Source organism: Pteropus vampyrus, unplaced genomic scaffold (genome assembly GCF_000151845.1).
Source record: "Pteropus vampyrus isolate Shadow unplaced genomic scaffold, Pvam_2.0 Scaffold2, whole genome shotgun sequence".
Lineage (NCBI taxonomy): Eukaryota > Metazoa > Chordata > Mammalia > Chiroptera > Pteropodidae > Pteropus > Pteropus vampyrus.
Genome location: NW_011888783.1, coordinates 12904992 through 12923038, shown reverse-complemented (window position 1 = coordinate 12923038; position 18047 = coordinate 12904992). Strand labels below are relative to the sequence as shown.

Here is an 18047-nt window from a genome sequence, read left to right as displayed (position 1 = left end):
GTTTTCATTCACTTTCTTTGGTCTGGATAAAATAAAGAGAAGTGGAAAGTTAAATATAAAATACTTCCTTGTTCTTGCTAAGCTCCAGGGTAAAAAGAGCCTACAATTTACAAATGCGGAATGTAATGCATGGAGAAATTGTAACTATCTTGTGCTAAATTCATGATGAGAACCCAGAATCCCTGACTCTTAGTTGCCATTCACACTATACAATATCAAGATTTGGGAGTGGGCACCGTAGTCAAAGAGAGAAAGTAAATTAATCTCTTCTGTGCCATTATATGCATATCATATCATTTGATCTCTAAGCCATTAGCTCCATATGTAGTATCTCATATAATCCTAACTATACGAGCTCACACTATTAACTTCATGAGAGAAGCAGAATGACCATTTTGTTTAATACTATATCACTTCAGTAAAATGCAGTGCCCAACACATAGTAGTGAATGGATGATTTAATTAATTAAATGACCCCATTTAGTAGGTGGTATCATTTTTACTTTAAGGTTGAGGAAACCGGAGTTGGAAATCTGAAGTAACTTGTCCAAGCTCACACAATTCAGTGGCAGAACTGTTTAACACAATCTGACATTGTATTATATATTTACATGTAAGATTTCCACAATAGAAGAAAAGCTCTCTGAGAGCAGAGATCATGTCCTTCCTATTCTTCATGGTATGTCTAGTTCCTAGCACAGAGCCTGGCATATAGTTGGTACACAATAAATAGTATTCTTCTGTGTGAGCTCCTAGTAATTCAGGTCTGAGAAGCTTGGACGTGAACATTCAAGAAACTCTGCTCCTGGACCACTTTTTGGTTTATTCCTTTCGCTTCAGTCCAGTGCTACTGCTAAATCCAGGCCTTATTTCTGGATTTCCACTAGTTTTCTGCTGACCTTTCCTCAAGAGCTTTTAACAAGAAGTCAGTATGCATTTCCCACTTTGCCTGCACCTTACAGTGTCCCCTAGTTCTGCAGCTTAATAATCCACCCATTCTGCCCTCACACCCCCAGGGGTACTTGTAGGAGTAGAGTAGATCATCAGATGGGGTTGGTTCTAGTTTGGGCTCTATTACTTTTCCCTCTATTACCATTTGGCTATTGCACAGGTCTCAATTACCTCACGCATTTTTCTCAACAAATGAGGCTGGAATTGGATGAGCTCAAATGTTTTTTTCAGCTCTAAGGTTTTTCCGTTTTAATTCTGTCCTATGGTGATCCTCTACTGCGCTTATGACCAAGATGGCAAGTTTAGGAGAAGAATCCTTGGTCTCTGGGGGATTGTGAGGGTTGAAGCCAGGCTGGAAAATCCTGTGCTCCAGACTGGACAGGGAACTAGGATTGCACATCTGGTGTTTGGGCCTCTGCTCCGCGGAATTGAAGGTAAGGACTGGGTCAGGCTCCCCCAGGTCGCCAGGGGACGCTGCAGGTCGCTCCCCGGAAGCCGGTACCCAGCGCGGCCCGACAGCGCCGGACTCTTCCGTCTTCCGGAAGCAGAGCGCCTGACCCGCAACGGGTAGTTGTGCGACAGCGGCGGTGGGGGCCACGGCGGAAGCGAGGAGGACCGAAAGGGACCTGGGCCTGACTCCCGCGCCAGGGTGGAGCACCATGGACGAAGCAGGCAGCTGTGCGAGCGGTGGAGGCTTCCGCCCGGGCGTAGACAGCTTGGACGAGCCGCCCAACAGCCGCATCTTCCTGGTGATCAGCAAGTACACGCCCGAGTCGGTACTTAGGGAGCGCTTCTCACCCTTCGGCGAGATCCAGGATATCTGGGTGGTACGGGACAAGCACACGAAGGAGTCCAAGGGCATCGCCTTCGTCAAGTTCGCTCGCAGCTCGCAGGCCTGTAGGGCCATGGAGGAAATGCATGGCCGGTGCCTGGGCCCCAACGACACCAAGCCTATCAAGGTGCGGATACCGGGGTTCGGGGTACCCGCAGGGACGGTGTCCGGGGAGTAGGAATGGGTCTCTCGAGCTTCTCTTCTGTCGCAGCTGTGTCAGGGTCCGGAAGCACCTGCTCCCGGGAGCGGACTAGGTAGCACCTGGTATTCTGGTGGGGAGGGGAGGAAGGGAATGGCGTTGGGGAGAGGGTTTCTCCGGACCCTCCCGCGAGCCTGCACCGGGGTACAAGGTTTGGGGGGCGCGGAAAGAATATTCTCCCCCGGGTCAGGCCAGGCAGCCGCTGCTACTCGGGCTGCAGAGCTGCATTGGCTGGGCCATCCTCTCCAATCCCGCCGTCACTAATCCAGAACTCTGGATTCCTGGCCCAACTCTGGCCCTGGCCTACTTTGAGGACTTCTCTGACCCGCCTCTCTCAGATCACTCGATTTACCATTATGAAAACTGATAACTCTGCTTTTCTCCAAGTAAGTATGGGGCTTAACAACATGATCAAAGTACATTAAACTGTGGCCCTCTGGTGTTGGGCATTTTCCCACTACCTGACATAAGTTTTCATGTGTAATATATTTTAAGTGCAGGTGATTAAAACTGTTGTTCCATATTCATCACATTTTTTAAACTCACTTTAAATAAGCCCTATTTGCGAAAGTATTATTAGCATGTGTTTTGTTACTGCCACTTTTATTTGAAAGCAGACCAAAATAAACAGCCTAAGAAGAGCCAAATCATTGCAATGGTAGTGTAGTTGTATTAAATGCTTCTTTGTGTACTTAGTTCATCCCGTTGGTATTTATTTTAATTTTCTGTATCTATTTGTCTAAAATTAAGATTATTGACACATGACAGGAAGGGTATAGTTTTGAAGTTTATGTGACTTAATCTATGCTTTGAGCACAGTGCCTGGCACAAGATAAGCCTTCAGTATATTTTTATTTGTCAGTAATAGCCAAGATGTTATTCAATACTTTCTGTGAACTCAATTCAGGGCCTAATCCTGAGAATCTGTCCGTTTCCTAATTGTACTCTTCACCTGTCCTATGGAAATAGTTGCTGTTTATGCAGTTTTGTTGGCGCTTTTCACAAGTCTTTCTAAATTTTTTTCATTTACTACAGAAAACTGGAGAATATTATATATATGAACTTATACAAGTGACTCACATTTCAGAGATGTCAGTCTCTGGAGTCTTCCCTTTACCTCCATCTGCAAAAGAGAAGGAGCCTAGGCCTATATACCAATTACACAGTAGTCAGTCTTCTCTCCCACCTCCCCAACCCTTTGAAATGGGTGAGAACAGATTATCAACAAAATTATAAAGCCACAGCATATACTAGGTCAGGGGTTTGCAGATGTATTTTTTAAAGGGCCAAATAGTAAATATATTAGGCTTTGTGAGCCATATCCGGTCTCTGTCACATTCTCTTTCTTTGTTTGTTTTTAACAGCCCTTTAAAAATGTAAAAACAATTCTTAGATCATGAGCCGTAGAAAAACAGGAAACTGTAGTTTGCTGACTCCTGCAGTAGATCGATCATTTTCATCTTCGAATTATGATCTTAGTAGAGATTTTTATACTTTTGAGTATAACATAACCACAAAATACTTATCTTAACCAAAAAAAAAAAAAATGCTCCTAGGATTCAAAAAAAAAATCTATAGACTTCCCTTTTCTTGATTAAATTTCTACAAGAGAAGTAAAATTTCCGACACCGAAATGTACCCTCCCTTTTAGTCACAGAGAAATTAAATTATCCCCAAAGATAATTAAAGTTTAAATTCTGTTTTTCACATTTTTGTCCACTCAGTTTTAGCCAGAGGGCTGTTTCACTATAGTGCCTACCTAGCTAGACAGTCTGAGTTCATTCTTCTGCAGCTGCAGTTTGGGCTATCTTCCACTGGAATGTAGTTTTTTTTTGTGGTGGTTGGTTTTTTTCATTATACCCAGTTAAATTTATTCAGCTTTAATTTTTCTCATGTACTTATCTTTTGCAAGTTACAAAGGATCTACAAGACAAGTTAGAAAATTATAGCACCAGGCCTATATCCAGAAAAGATTGGCCAAGTTAAAGGTATCTTGTGACCAGCTACATTTTCTGGAGGAAAGGGTAAACCTAGAAAATAGATGAGAAAAATCTTGGTTTTTCACTTTGCAAGAATGTCTCTTGTAAAGAGCCCAAGTATGTGAACATAATATCTTGGGAGAAATTGTCCATTAGGTGATTAATTATTGTACATGTGGTCCACTTAAATACTGTCTTCTTTATCAGAAATTTTCAATACTCCAGTCTTCTAAAATTTAGAAATATGTTATCTGAATGCACTTCCAAACTCAAATCTTACCTGAGACTCCTTTTTTCCCCCCTAGTGTCTTTATTCCATTTACTTAAAGCTTCCCTATTTATATTTTCCTATTGACCATTCATTAGTGATACATCCAGTAGACTAATTTTCTACATTTAATACATTTCTACATTACTTAATACTCTATTACTAATATTTCACACAGTGCTTGACATATAGTGTGCATATAGTATAGATTTATTAAAACTGGAAGTAGACTCTACCTAGGGATATGTCTACAGCTGTGTCTCCTAAGCAAGGTTCTACACCTCTTTGACAGCTATTTTCCAAGCAAGCAACAACTCCCCTCCTCCCCAATATTCTTAAAATCTCTTAGGTTTATAAGTTCTGGATCCTTTTAGTTACTGCCTATTACTCTAGAATTCCTTAGGTCCAGGTTTTCTCATTCTCAAATGACATACAGCCCCCCTTTAGAAAAGAAGAAGAAAAAACCCTCAAGTGTGGTGATTTATCTTAATTTTATTACATTTCCTCAACTTATAAAAAAATAAAACTAGCCATTAAAATTCTTATGCTTATAGCTCTATAAACAAATCCACAATCCAATTTAGAGATTTTAACATTCGTCTGGAATAATATAAAACCAAAACAATTTTACAAATTAAATAAAAGCAATACTATAAAGCAAATTCCAAATAATTAATGTTATAGATGATGTTTTATTAAAACTAAATTGCCAATAATAGAAAATAGAGCCTCAAGTCATTCTATGCATTTTTTTGCTCATGTACATACATCATCTGGATAGTTACTAATATGATCCAGGGTATGGTTACTTTTTTTTTAAAGATTAATATTAGAATATGGCCATCTAGAATTAAACCCAATTATATCAAATACTACATTAAACAAATTGACTAAACTGTAACTAAAAGGCAGAGATTGTCAGACAGGATTTAAAAAAAAAAAATAGACAAATGCTGTTTATAAGAGACGCACTCTAAGTATACAGCTACAAAATGGTTGAAAAAAAGGATACAAACAGCTAATGTGTTAGACAAAATGGACTTCAACAGGAGTATTAACAGAATAATAAGTGAAAATATCAATTAAAAAGTTTGTAACAATACCTATTGTTTAGCCAATAATAGAGCTTGAAAATACATGAAGCATTATTGATAGAATTAAAAGGAAAAAGATAAATTCACAGATTTTTACACTCAGTATCTGATAGAACAGGTAGACAGTAAAAATCAGTAAAGATATATAACATTTTAATAACACTATTTATCAACTATAAATCGATATTTATTGACCCCTGTACGCTACAACTGTAGAGTACATATTCTTTTTCAATGCACTATTACGTTTTCATAAACCAAAATCTAAACGTAAGAATACATTTGGAAAAAAATACAGTGCAGAGATTGGTATTGTCTCAGAAAAGTCATTGCAATAAAGATTGCTTTAAAAAGTATTTATAAGACCCTTTTACGTTGCATTTAACCTAACATGAATCTCATACTAATAACGAAGTAAGTGTACTTAAGGAATAGGAAAACCGTTAACTGGTGTTTTTTTTTCCACATTATTTTGTGGGTTTTGTTTGTTTCTTAGGTCTTCATTGCTCAGTCCAGATCATCTGGAAGTCACCGAGATGTTGAAGATGAAGAGCTTACAAGAATCTTTGTTATGATACCAAAGTCCTACACAGAAGAAGACTTACGGGAAAAATTTAAGGTACTTATGTTTTCTAATCAGGTAGCATCTGTGAAAACTCATAATCCTAAATCAGTTGTACATTTACTAAAGCTGAACTGTTTGAGACAGATCATTAGATTGGTGGTGGGGAATTAAATAACTATTTTTAAGTCATCTATTTCAATTTGATTTTTAATATTAAACCTAGAATAAATGTACTTTTGAAAGTAAAGAATATATAAAAATTGGAAAATAGTAATGATAATGTTTCCCCCTCCAGACTTTATAATGAAAATAGAAATTGAGAAAAATGAAGGACAAAGCTCAGTCTTAAGTAAGGTCACACACCTAGTAGATGGTGGAGCCAAGATTTAAACCTAGGCTGTCTGAATCCAGAGCCTTCTCTTGGTCTTCAAAATTTCAATGCACCCTGTTGCTGCTTCTCTCTATTCCCTCTCATGTAAAGGTGAGTCAGGCAAGCCTGACTGTGCGAATCGTATTATCTAGTAATTTTTACAGGCCTATAGTGTGTTATTCACAGAAGTTTATTTATAGAATTTTTGTCCTGGAATTAGGTTTCTGTAGGAGTAACGTTTAAAGAAAAAAAATTAACTACAACTCTGAACTATAGCAAGATTATAGTAAATGAAATTTGAAGATAATTTTAAATCTCTTTTTAGCCATTTATTTTTATATGCAGTGATATACTTTCACAAAAATTATTAAAAAGCAATTTTAAAATCATTTTGAGTTGTAATTTTTAAATTCTTTTTTATTACTCTTCTTAGCACTCTAGATTGGGTGGGCAACAAGCAAGCAAGAAAAAAAAAACAAGTAGTAAAAAGTAATTTTCAAACTTCCTCTGTCCTACCCCAATTGAGAGTTGAATAAAATACTTCAGACATGACAAATACCAGAAATCTATATCCTATACTTCTTCCAATAGTAAGAAAAAAGTTTTTACCTTGTATATTTATAAATGCTGTCTTTTTCTGAGTGGACAAATAAGACATTTTAATCTCGTAATTAAGTTGCTAGTTGGTTAGATGAGAATTTTATAAAATAAATAATAAATAAGAATTTATATCCCATATTTTTCCCAACATTTAAAAAAATAAACTCCATATTTCTCAACATAGATTATTAACTTTCTGAGTGAACCAGTGTGTTTTAGAGCTATTCTTTGGGAGTCTCTCCTTCAAAAGAAACACAACCATTTATACTTTCACTAGAAGGCAGACAGATAATTACAGCTAATGTTTACCAAGTGTTCAGTATGTCCCAGATCCTATACAAGCACTTTAGATGTGTTGGTTTATTTAACCTTTAAAACAACCCTATGAGGTAGGTACAACTATTAGCCCCATTTTACATATAAGGAGACAGGCACAGAAAGAATAACTAAACTATCTAGTTAATAAGTGACTGAGCCAAGATTTGAATCTAGAAAATTCAATTCCAGATCCTCTGCTCTTAACCACTACTGAGTAAGACTTTGGAGCTCTTCAGGCCATGTACAAATCTTACTCTCCCTCTGTAACTTACGCAAGTTATTTGATTTCTCTAAGGCCCAGCTTCCTTGTGAAGTAAGCAATATAATATTATAAGCCCTTGAAGGATTGTTGTAACAATAATATACGTAAAGCAAATGCTCAGTAAATAAAAATTATTTTGGTTATGTTATTACTTGGTTACGTTATTGTTATGGTTATTTTTCTAGTGCCTCATTAATTTGTGACATTTTTATTCCATTATTAAAAATGTAAATTCTAATTCTGATTACTTTTATTGCAAACAAGAAGTAAAATAAATTTTAGGTTCTGAAATAATCTGTTTAATTATTGATTTTGACTCCTCTAAGATCATTTCTTTTAACTCTCTTAGGTGTACGGAGATATTGAGTATTGCAGCATTATTAAGAATAAAGTCACTGGAGAAAGTAAAGGTTTGGGCTATGTTCGTTACTTAAAACCATCACAAGCTGCCCAAGCAATAGAAAACTGTGATCGAAGTAAGGAAGAATTCATTTAACATTGTTAAAAACTTTCTTTAAAATTCTAATTATTATAAATAATGGAATCTAATACTGGTTTTTGCTAATAACCATACCTGCTAATTTAATCTTAGCAATGAATGCTTATATGTAGCCCTCAGATGAAAATTATTTGGGGACTGTGATTAAGCTTTCATTGAGGCACTGTCTTGAAGAGAAATATTAACTTAGTGAAACTGTTGTTGCCATATTTTTGTTATTTCTATAGATTTTAGCGGTTTCTTTAAGTACATATTTTAGAATGTTAAGTATAAAAAATATTCTTTATATTAAAAAACTCAATAAGTTTTCTTTAATATTTGTTCATATTTGATCTAAACCCTAAATAAAATTAAGTATACTAATAAGCATATAGGTTAGGGATAGGATTTATAAGATTTTCTAACATAGGTATATACATTGGGTTAATTTCAAGCTAGAGTGACATTAATTAGATCTGCTGTTGCTGGTATACATGATGGAGAATAAGAATTTTAAAGAAACCAAGGAGAATTTTCTTTGTTGTCGTACTTTTAGTTATATTGGCTTTTAGAAATGAGATATGGAATAATTAGTGGGTTTCAGGATATTATAAAAATCTATACATACTGGAAAGAATTATCGTTATTAATCAGTAGAATTCTTAGATAACCCTAAGGTACACACCAAAATTTTCTCTCAGAGCCTTCCAAATTTCTCAGTCAGCCAGCATTAATTAGTACCTATGGTACACTCATCAAAATGTTAAGAAGAGGGATACCAATGGAAGGAATATAAAGCAGCCTTGTCATTTAAAAGATTTATTGCCTTATTGGGTAGCTGGTGTTTACAAAGCGAAGTCAAGCATTAGCAATCAGATATATTTGCAGGTATGTTAAATTTGCTATTAAGATTGAAATGCATGAATTCTCTTTTTAGGTTTTAGGGCAATCTTGGCTGAACCCAAAAATAAAGCATCTGAATCCTCGGAGCAAGATTATTATAATAATATGAGGCAGGAGACTTTGGGACATGAACCTAGAGTAAATATGTTTCCATTTGGTAAGTGGGCTACCTTTACATTAATAGTATAAGTAGAATATACAATCTGATTTGAGTTTTTAAAAATATTCTTTTATTACCAATCTGTAAATGTCAGTGAAGAAATGTGTCCTTAATATTTAACACTTACTTTAACTCATTTCAATTACAGTTTAATGTGGTTAGTTATACATGTTCTAAATATTAAATGTGTCACTGTCTATTTCTGGATGAGTTTCTACATCTATACAGCTGACCAAAAAGTGTGAAAGACGTATACAGATATCCCCTCAGTATTGAATCCTAAAATTTTATCACTAAGCTACTGTTGCTTTAAAATTAGAGTTAGAGAAAGGAGAGTAATGACAAAAGTTGAGGCTAGAAAAAGAGGGAAATGAGTGGTGAAAGTAAGGCTCATGAATGATATTTGGCATAAACTGTTTTAGGTGAAACACTTGCCCTATTTTGCAGTTTTGCCTACTAAAAATATTCCTGTGAAATTACACATTTCTGCTTACATACTTGTATTGAAGGCCGGGGAGTAGGGAGAGTTGTCTTTTCTTGTGTGGTTTCTTGTCATCTGATAGTGCTGATGACCAAGAGCATTCTGCACAACAGAGTGCCTTTGTTCAGTGCAGTAGACTTAATGAAAGTTCATTTTATTTTCTAGTAACTAAAATGGTAAATAAATTCTCAAATGTATAGAAATGTAAAGATTTACTTTTTTCTATATTGTTGGAGAGCAACAACCTGAATTTTCAAGTTTTGAGAAGAATGACAACAGAGGCCAGGAAGCTATCTCCAAACGCCTATCAGTTGTATCAAGAGTTCCTTTCACCGAAGAGCAGCTTTTCAGCATTTTTGATATAGTACCAGGATTGGAATATTGTGAAGTTCAACGAGATCCTTATTCAAATTATGGTAAAATAATGTCTATGTCATTTTTAAATATAATGTGTTTTGTTAAAATGGCTCTTCTGTAGTGATACTCTGTTAGATACTGTTTGTGTGAGTTTTATGGGATTTTTTTTCTCCACTTTAAACTTTTAAATACAATGATAACCTTAATGATTAAACCCCTGGAAATATATATTCTTTCTCCTGAATCATTTATTTTTAAAAAATACTTTAACTCCCACAAAATAGAGTATTTTTTGGTTTCAGTTGTATAGCAAAAATACCTCAGGAGAGGGTCTTTCTCTGTACCCTTTTTTTTTTTTTTAAGTTGAGGAGTTTATTCAGGAAATATGAGAGGCAAAGACACCCCAAGTGACAGAAAACTCTAAAAATGTTTCTTCAAACCAAGTGAGGTTCGAAGACCCCCCTCCCCAAAAGGACAAGAAACGGATGGATTAGCAACAGCATTCTCTGGCAGCCACCTTTCCAGAGCATGAGTGTCTCAGCCAGAACTGTCTCCCATTCCCTAACAAAGCTAAGAAGGAGACAAAGACTTTTTAGAAACAATGCAGAGGCAGTGTCTCTCTCTGTACTCTTGATTAATGCTAGGCAAAGTTATAAAACCCTTAAAGTTTTCTCCTTATCCCTGAGTCTCTTTTCCTTAAACTTTATGCCTCGAAATGAAACTCCATTTCAAGTATCCAATTGCCTTGCTTCTCTCTCTACTTCTTCCCAGTATTAATAGAAGCAAGTCTCTAATGTCAGCCATTTGAACTTTTAAGTAATTAATCAATTAAGCCTATTATCTACCCTTAACTTAATCTTTGTATCTTTTAAAGAGCTTTGATTTTTAAAGGCTTTTTTTAAATGGAGGCAGTACGGCATAATGGAACAAAGTTGGTATTCTCTTTTGCATCAGACTCGGTGCAAATCCCAGCAGTTGCTCATAGCTCTGAGACCTTGGCAAATTTCTTATTCTCTCTAAGCCTCTCTTTCCTCATCTATAAAGTAAAATTATTAATCCCTATTATGCCAGGGCAAGATAAGAATTAGAAATAATATATATGTAAAATACCTAATGTAAGTTCTGGCATGTAATGGGCACTCAGTAAATCTATGGGGTTTGTTGGTTTGTTTTAAAGAATTGGAGGTGAGGGGCGGTATAGAACAACCACACTGGGCATCTTTTCCGGTACTGTAGACATCCCAACATGCTCAATATAACCCTACCAGCACTGGTCTTTTAGCAGGATTGCCCATCTGAACCCATTTTGTACCTACCATCTCCAGCCTTGACCCAGTCTTACTATCATTCTTTGTCTGAATCTAAGGCACACATTTTGTGCTTTCTGGCACATTTGTTGTTATATTCATATATAATTCTATTTTGTGTTTTCTTTCCCTTTTACCTGGTATGTTGAAATGTATTTGTTCCTTTACCTTCTATATCGTTTCTATGGTTGGATATATCTGATAAATGTGTGTATCATCGGAATATCTTTGTTTACAGAGATATTATATAGTTAGAACCCACTTTGAAATAGTTTTATATGTTCATTTGCTTTCTGAGTTTTATTTTAATTTTGTTAAAATGTTAGAATGCTCTGATTTGGGGAGGAACATTAAAACAGTGTTTTCCCCAAAGTGGACTGTATTATAAATATATCATGAAAACCTTTTGGTTGTGTTACAAGCTCCTGGGCTCTCCCTGTATACGGACTCCAGTATAAAATTAGCCCCCTCCTTTGGCATCACTCTCCTGAATTGAAATCTCTGTGCCCTCAGCTAAAGCTCTCCAAAGTAATGTGAAATGTGTGACTTCTGATCCAAGGCCCTCTGTTTCTTATGTTTTGTTTTTCATACATGTTATTTTTCCACTCTATCACTGCATCTAGCCAAGACGAGTATACTTTTCAGATATCACTTCTCATTTCATTTCCTATTCAATATGATAGGGAAAATTTTAGAATTTCAAAGATTTCAAGTAATAAAATTTAGAAAAACTGGTTGGTTTTTAGGTATATCTGTGTCATATAAAAAAAAAGCCAATATCCTAAAATTAAATTCATTGGACAGAAGTTATGCTAATGATTCCATTTTCCTTAAAATATCATGTTCATATTTTTACCAAAATCTGGTTCATAACTTTGCTTTTTTGGAACACAGGTCTTACATACACGTATAAGAGAATTTTGTTTTCTGACACATTCGATTCTGAATTGACTGGATGTATGATAGATATTAGGATATTTCTGTATCGTTTCATTTTTGTGGCAACATGGGCTTTAGGTAGTCTGCTTTTTATTTCTATATCTTTTCTATTTTGTTTTAGGTCATGGAGTGGTTCAGTATTTTAATGTAGCATCAGCTATTTATGCAAAATACAAGTTACATGGATTTCAATATCCTCCTGGGAATCGGATAGGTGTTTCCTTCATTGATGATGGGAGTAATGCAACAGAGTAAGTACCATTCCAGGAGTGTCTAAAGCTGAGCTGTGGGTATATGTGATTGTGACTTGAAGAATAGAAATAGAAAACAGTTGACCTCTGGTGAGGAGGCCCCACAAAACAAGTTACTGTTAAGGGACTAAATATTTCTAGTTTTCTATAAATTATCAGTTATTATCTCCAGTCTCCTTAGAAAAATGGCAACGCAGATGGTAGCTGCACAGCTTGCATCAATGGTGTGGAATAACCCAAGTCAGCAGCAATTTCTGGTAAGTACGTAAGAATTTAACTTTCACAATATGTGCATATGGTATAAAATAAATGTGACTGTTTGTTACCTATGTAAGGAATTTTTTCAGAGCTATAGTAAAAGACCACACAGGTGCCATGATACACATCTCTTTAGCTGTTGGCTTAAGATCCCTAAAGTGTAGTCTTTCTTTTTCTCATTTTGTACCTAACTCTTCAACAGCAATTTGGAGGAAGTTCTGGATCACAGTTGCCTCAAATTCAGACAGATGTTGTACTTCCATCATGCAAAAAAAAAGCCCCTCCTGAAACTCCTGTGAAAGAAAGACTTTTTATCGTGTTTAATCCTCATCCTTTACCTTTAGATGTATTAGAGGATATATTCTGGTAAGATTTCAATTCCACAAAGTTACATTTTATAATGTAATTTATTTAAACCAGTAATTTAAGCATTTTCACAATCTTGAAAACTTCCTATATCCAATACCTATCAGATATAGATGATTTGTTCTGTGGTTTAAAAAACTCCTTATTGATATCACCTTTTAAATATGTGATCATTCTCTATATCATTCACACATTCTAAGTCTCCACATAGAATTAATTTCTTGTTATTTTGTTTTGAAGGCATAAAATGCATAGGATTGTTTTGAAAAGTTATATGCATAGAATGGACAAATCATTTGTTTCTTGATAGATGACACATTTGCATACACCTGTCTTCTAGAGCAGGGGTCCCCAACCCCTGGGGTCTGTGGCCTTTTAGGAACTGGACTGCACAGCAAGTGAGCGGTGGGCCAGAGAGCAAAGCTTCATCTGTATTTGCAGCCGCTCCCCAGCACTAGCATCACCACCTCAGCTCCATCTCAGATCATCAGGCATTAGATTCTCATAGGAGCACCGGCCCCTGGTACCAAAAAGGTTGGGGATCACTGTTCTAGAATTCTTTTCACATAGTTTTTCCTTCGTAGTTGTAATTCAACTGAACAGTGTTTACTAAGCATCTTCTATTTTTGTCAGCACTCTGTTGGATCCTTAAGGAGTTTACAATCACTACACTGAGTAAACAATTGCTTGATTGTAGGGAAGAGTATATAATAATTGCAAAAAAAGAGAAGGCTCTTGTTTATTTCTGTGTTTTTAAAAGAACTCCTGTGTTTTTAATATAACTTTCTTTTTGGTCTTTTCCCCATTTGTCTTACAGCAAAGTTAGTGAATTAAAGAGATAGGAAACTTATTAAAGAGCTGCACAAAGTGTCAGGAATGTGGTTAAAGTATTTTGACTAAACTGTCTCATTTAGTTTATTTCTTGAACCTGTCCCTTGGGCCAGGCAGGCACTGTGCTAAATGCTAGAGACATTATATAAACAAAACATTATATTATATAAATGAGACAGAATAGTCTTTGTCTTCTCAGAGCTGACCTCATTCACGAGACAGATAAGTGTATAGGAAATTATAACCTGGCGAGACTGGTGCCATGAAAGGAATGGACAGGACTTGAAATACATAGGAGGGGCAGCTACTTTAGAAAACGCTGAAGAGACTCCTTGAAAGAAGCAAGGTATTGTGGAGACCTGAAGGATAAACATAATTTAGCCAAGGAAGAAAGCTGGGAGTGGGGCGGTTACTCCTGCCAGAAAGAATGTGAAAGGACGTTGTTAGAATATGAAATTTGAGCCTGTGAGGGAAGATAAAGCTGGAAAGGACAAGGACCGTGTCAAAAAAGCCTCACAAGGTATGTTGGGGAGTTTGTCTTATCCTGGAGACAATGAGGAGCCAGTGAAGGGATTTTTAGAGAGGAAATGATAATGTTTGTGTTTTAGAAAGATCACTCAGAAGACAGGATAGGGAATGGATTGGAGAGGGGAAGCCCAGGAGAACAACGGGAAACTAGTGAAGAAGGTATTAGAATAATCTAAGGAAAAGATAATGATGGTCTTCATGAGGAGCGAGATCTGAGTGAGAATGAGGAGAAACTGACTGATAGAGGAAATGTTTAAGAAGTAAGATCGACATGAATTGGAGATTAGATACAGAGAGAAAAAGGAGTCCAGATTGGATCCTACTTCTTAGAGCCGAGCAACTGTATTTATCAACATCAGTTAATTTTTTTTTTTACTTTCTTTCAGTCGTTTTGGTAACCTGATTGAAGTTTACCTTGTGTCAGGAAAAAATGTGGGATACGCCAAGTATGCAGATAGAATAAGTGCTAATGATGCGATTACTACTTTACATGGGAAGATCCTGAATGGAGTCAGACTTAAAGTTATGCTGGCAGATTCCCCAAGAGAAGAATCTAACAAACGACAAAGAACTTACTGATTTTTGAGGTAAGTCCTTTTTAATCAGAATTTTAAAACACGCTAACTAAATAGCATAGTCAGAGGAATATGTCTAAGTACGTTAATTATGGAGTTTCTTTTTAGTGATATAAAGTCAGGTTTCAGTTTAGGAAGTTAATTACTTTTTGGTTTATTAATATTTTAGATATTAAGAATTGGATTTTTACTATATGCTTTCATAAACTTTAAAGGTGAAATACTTCTAAAGATTTTTAACTTGAAGAATACCTTGAGTTATAAATTTTGAGGTACTTTGTAACAGTCTTTATAAAGAATGTTTTGACTTCTCACGAATAAAATGCCCAAAAAGCAGTATCAAATAATAGACCTTTAAACGTATATGTTGGTGTTCTTCTGGACTTACATTTGTGAGTTTGTATATTAAAACTGTATATTCAGAAAATACTCTTGTGTGCATATATGTATTAAAAAAATAACCCTGACATTTTACCAAAACTTTTGTGTATTATAATGCTACATCTGTTTGAATTTCTTTTTCTTAGTTTTCAGAAATCAAACTTAAATTCCTTTTTCTGTGGCATTCAATTCATATCTCCATATTTGAGGAAACATTCTTTAAAGTTAGAAATGTTCAACTCTTTCACTTTTATATTCTGTAAATGACTTCTGAGTTTCAAGGGAAGCTGAGAGTTTCCCTGCGCCCACACACACCAACTTCTCAAGTCTGCTGCTGGTCAAATGGTAGCAGTTGGCAAGCACTTTAGATTCAATTTGAGTTAATGACTTGCACACAATTTTCTTTTCACTTCATTATGAGAATGATAAAGATGAAGAGTCTCAAGCCTAATAGAGCAAATCAAGTGATTAGTTTCTCCTAGAAGGCAGTTGGCAATGAGATGTCCATTGGACCTGTTGTGAATAATCCTAATTTAGAAATGTCTTCAAGTTTTTTTAAATTACAAAACCACTCCTATTAATACAATGTAGAAATACTAAATTGCCAATGAAAAAGAATTAGCAAGTCTTATAACAAAGCACTTTTTTGTTTACGAATAAAATGTTAAGAATTGAATTCTGTTTAGACAAGCTATCTTGTATGATAGCATGAAAAAATATGTTTATTCTTGTCTGTGAATATTTCAGTATGTAGGTAACAGTTCTTTATTCAAAGACTCTTGTCCTTAAAACTTTTTAGTATCAGAAAAATATAAAACTTAATCTTATGATTGAGCCTTTCCTAATGGTTAATATAGAGGATATTAGACTTAAAATCAGAAAGTCATGGTTCAAATTCCAGCTCTGACACTTAACTGAGAGTGATTGGCAGATCTCTTCACCTTTCTGAGGCCAAGAGGGATTATTGAGAAAATGAGTCAGCAAAATTCCTTATGAAATTCTTAAAAATGCTTATCAAGTGTGAGCTAAAACTTTTGCATTGGTGACTTAAGTGAAACCTTTGAGATGTTATCAAATGCTCGGAGACTAAAACTTTAATGATACAAAACTACCTGGTGGCCAGTGGTACTGTGAGAAGGAAACTTTGTAATACCACGTTTTCCCCTGTAATGGTGATATGCATTCATCCAATTTCCTATCTTAAAGGAAGTGCATGTTCTTCAACATGACTAGTTGTGAAATATATATCTACCCTTTTTTTTTTATTGAACTCTATATATTCAGAGCAAAGATAAATGAGGGTCGGATTAATTGAAATTCAAGAGGATGTATACACCACTCAAGAAGCCTAGTTCCTTTTGCCTCTGAGGAATAAGCTTAAGTTTGAGGGAGCCACACCCAGGAAATAAGAGAAGAAATAATCTAAGAATATAACTTTGAAAGTAGTTGAGTTCTGTTTTGAGATAAAGTTGTTGTACAACATACGTTTCTCTTTCTAATTGAGGAAATTAGAAATTTTAGTATTTTAGAGCATTCTGATTTTGTATTGATTTACAGCATTTTCCCTCCAGAAATTCTGTACCTGCTTGCATCGTCCTTTTTAGTAAGTTTGGATTTGCTTATCTGGGGGGCATCTATGATTAAGTAAGCAGATAACATTGGTTATATTGAAATAAAGGAACAATTCCTAACATTTTGGGAATACAATATACAACAGCTATTTTCTTTCAGGTGATGATTTTCATACTTGTGTTGTGTTCTTTCTACAGAACAAAGACTAAATAATGACATAATCCTCAGCTGACTGACTGAAAATGTGACTGGACGCACTCCCTGTGGACAGTTGACCGCTTTTTTTTTCATACACGTGGTAGTCTGTGCACAACATTGTCTTGTCTGGGGAGCAGGGATTGTTGACTTGTATTTTTGAATTCACACGTTAATGCTAAAACTAATATAGTAGTTGTTTCTTAGAGCAATATGTTGTTATGTGTAGCAGAAATAAAGTTTTCTTTGCTTAACTAAATCATGCCTTATTTATGTGAAAGATGAAAATGAAAAATTTAATAGTGTTTAGAATTTGACTAAATGATATATTTTATTGATTTTGAGATGCACTTTTTTTTTATTTCTAAAATTGGAAATATCTTAATTATCAATTGTGTGCCATAGTGTAATTGACAACCTGTTTTTCATATGAAGTGGAACGTAAAATAAAGATGCTTTTTTCAGTCCATTGCATCTTATATTCAATAAAATATGGTAACTTACTCAGTCTACACATTTCAGATTGGCTACTTAACACTCTAAGGCAAGAGCCAAAAGACATGTCATTAGAAATATTTTTATACTGTATTTTTATAATTACACCAAAATTTGTTGAAAATTTTGTAAAGATTTTTAAGATTATAGAGCAACAGTGATTTAAAAAAATAAGTTATTAATAATAAAATAAATGTCAGTGGCTTTGGAGGGTGGACATTTTCCTTTTATAAATACAGAAATGTAATGGCTACTTCAAAAGTATGACATGTACACAATTTTCAGAGCAGACTGTTAGAACAGTCACTTCAAGAAATTAAAAATAAGGAACCTATTCTGCTTGTATTTTGAAAATCCAAGAAAAAAAATTTTCAGCAGTTCTTGAGGTGATTCCTATATATCAGAAAAAGTATATCTAAGTCAAGAACTTGGTACCTTAAAAAAAACATTGTAAATGGTATGCGGTTATTAAAACATCACTTGATTACTTCCTCATTATGCCTCTTAACACTCTAAATTAAACTAAAAATAG

At 35.1% G+C, this 18047-nt stretch overlaps 1 protein-coding gene across 3 annotated transcripts; it reads left to right on the top strand.

The window, feature by feature from the left end:
- Positions 1 to 1478: 1478 nt before the first annotated feature.
- RBM45 (RNA binding motif protein 45) lies at positions 1479 to 17279 on the top strand. 3 transcript variants are annotated; one of them, XM_011356849.2, is made up of 10 exons: positions 1479 to 1910; positions 5820 to 5942; positions 7788 to 7914; positions 8854 to 8976; positions 9697 to 9876; positions 12185 to 12314; positions 12487 to 12571; positions 12775 to 12938; positions 14684 to 14884; positions 17023 to 17279. In XM_011356849.2, the coding sequence occupies exons 1-9, from the start codon at positions 1611 to 1613 to the stop codon at positions 14874 to 14876; spliced, it is 1425 nt and encodes a 474-aa protein (XP_011355151.1). In that variant the 5' UTR covers positions 1479 to 1610; the 3' UTR covers positions 14877 to 14884; positions 17023 to 17279. The 3 variants fall into 3 exon arrangements, with proteins under 3 accessions (XP_011355151.1, XP_023384941.1, XP_023384937.1); XM_023529173.1 differs by having other exon boundaries at positions 1482 to 1910; positions 9694 to 9876; XM_023529169.1 differs by having other exon boundaries at positions 1482 to 1910; positions 9691 to 9876.
- Positions 17280 to 18047: the final 768 nt, after the last annotated feature.

Bases quoted from the DNA above. Each gene is read 5' to 3' on its own strand.
- RBM45 (XM_023529169.1), top strand. From the start codon at position 1,611: ATGGACGAAGCAGGCAGCTGTGCGAGCGGTGGAGGCTTCCGCCCGGGC. The intron at 1,911-5,819 runs GTGCGGATACCG...TTTGTTTCTTAG, and splicing joins ACGACACCAAGCCTATCAAG to GTCTTCATTGCTCAGTCCAG. The intron at 5,943-7,787 runs GTACTTATGTTT...TAACTCTCTTAG, and splicing joins ACTTACGGGAAAAATTTAAG to GTGTACGGAGATATTGAGTA.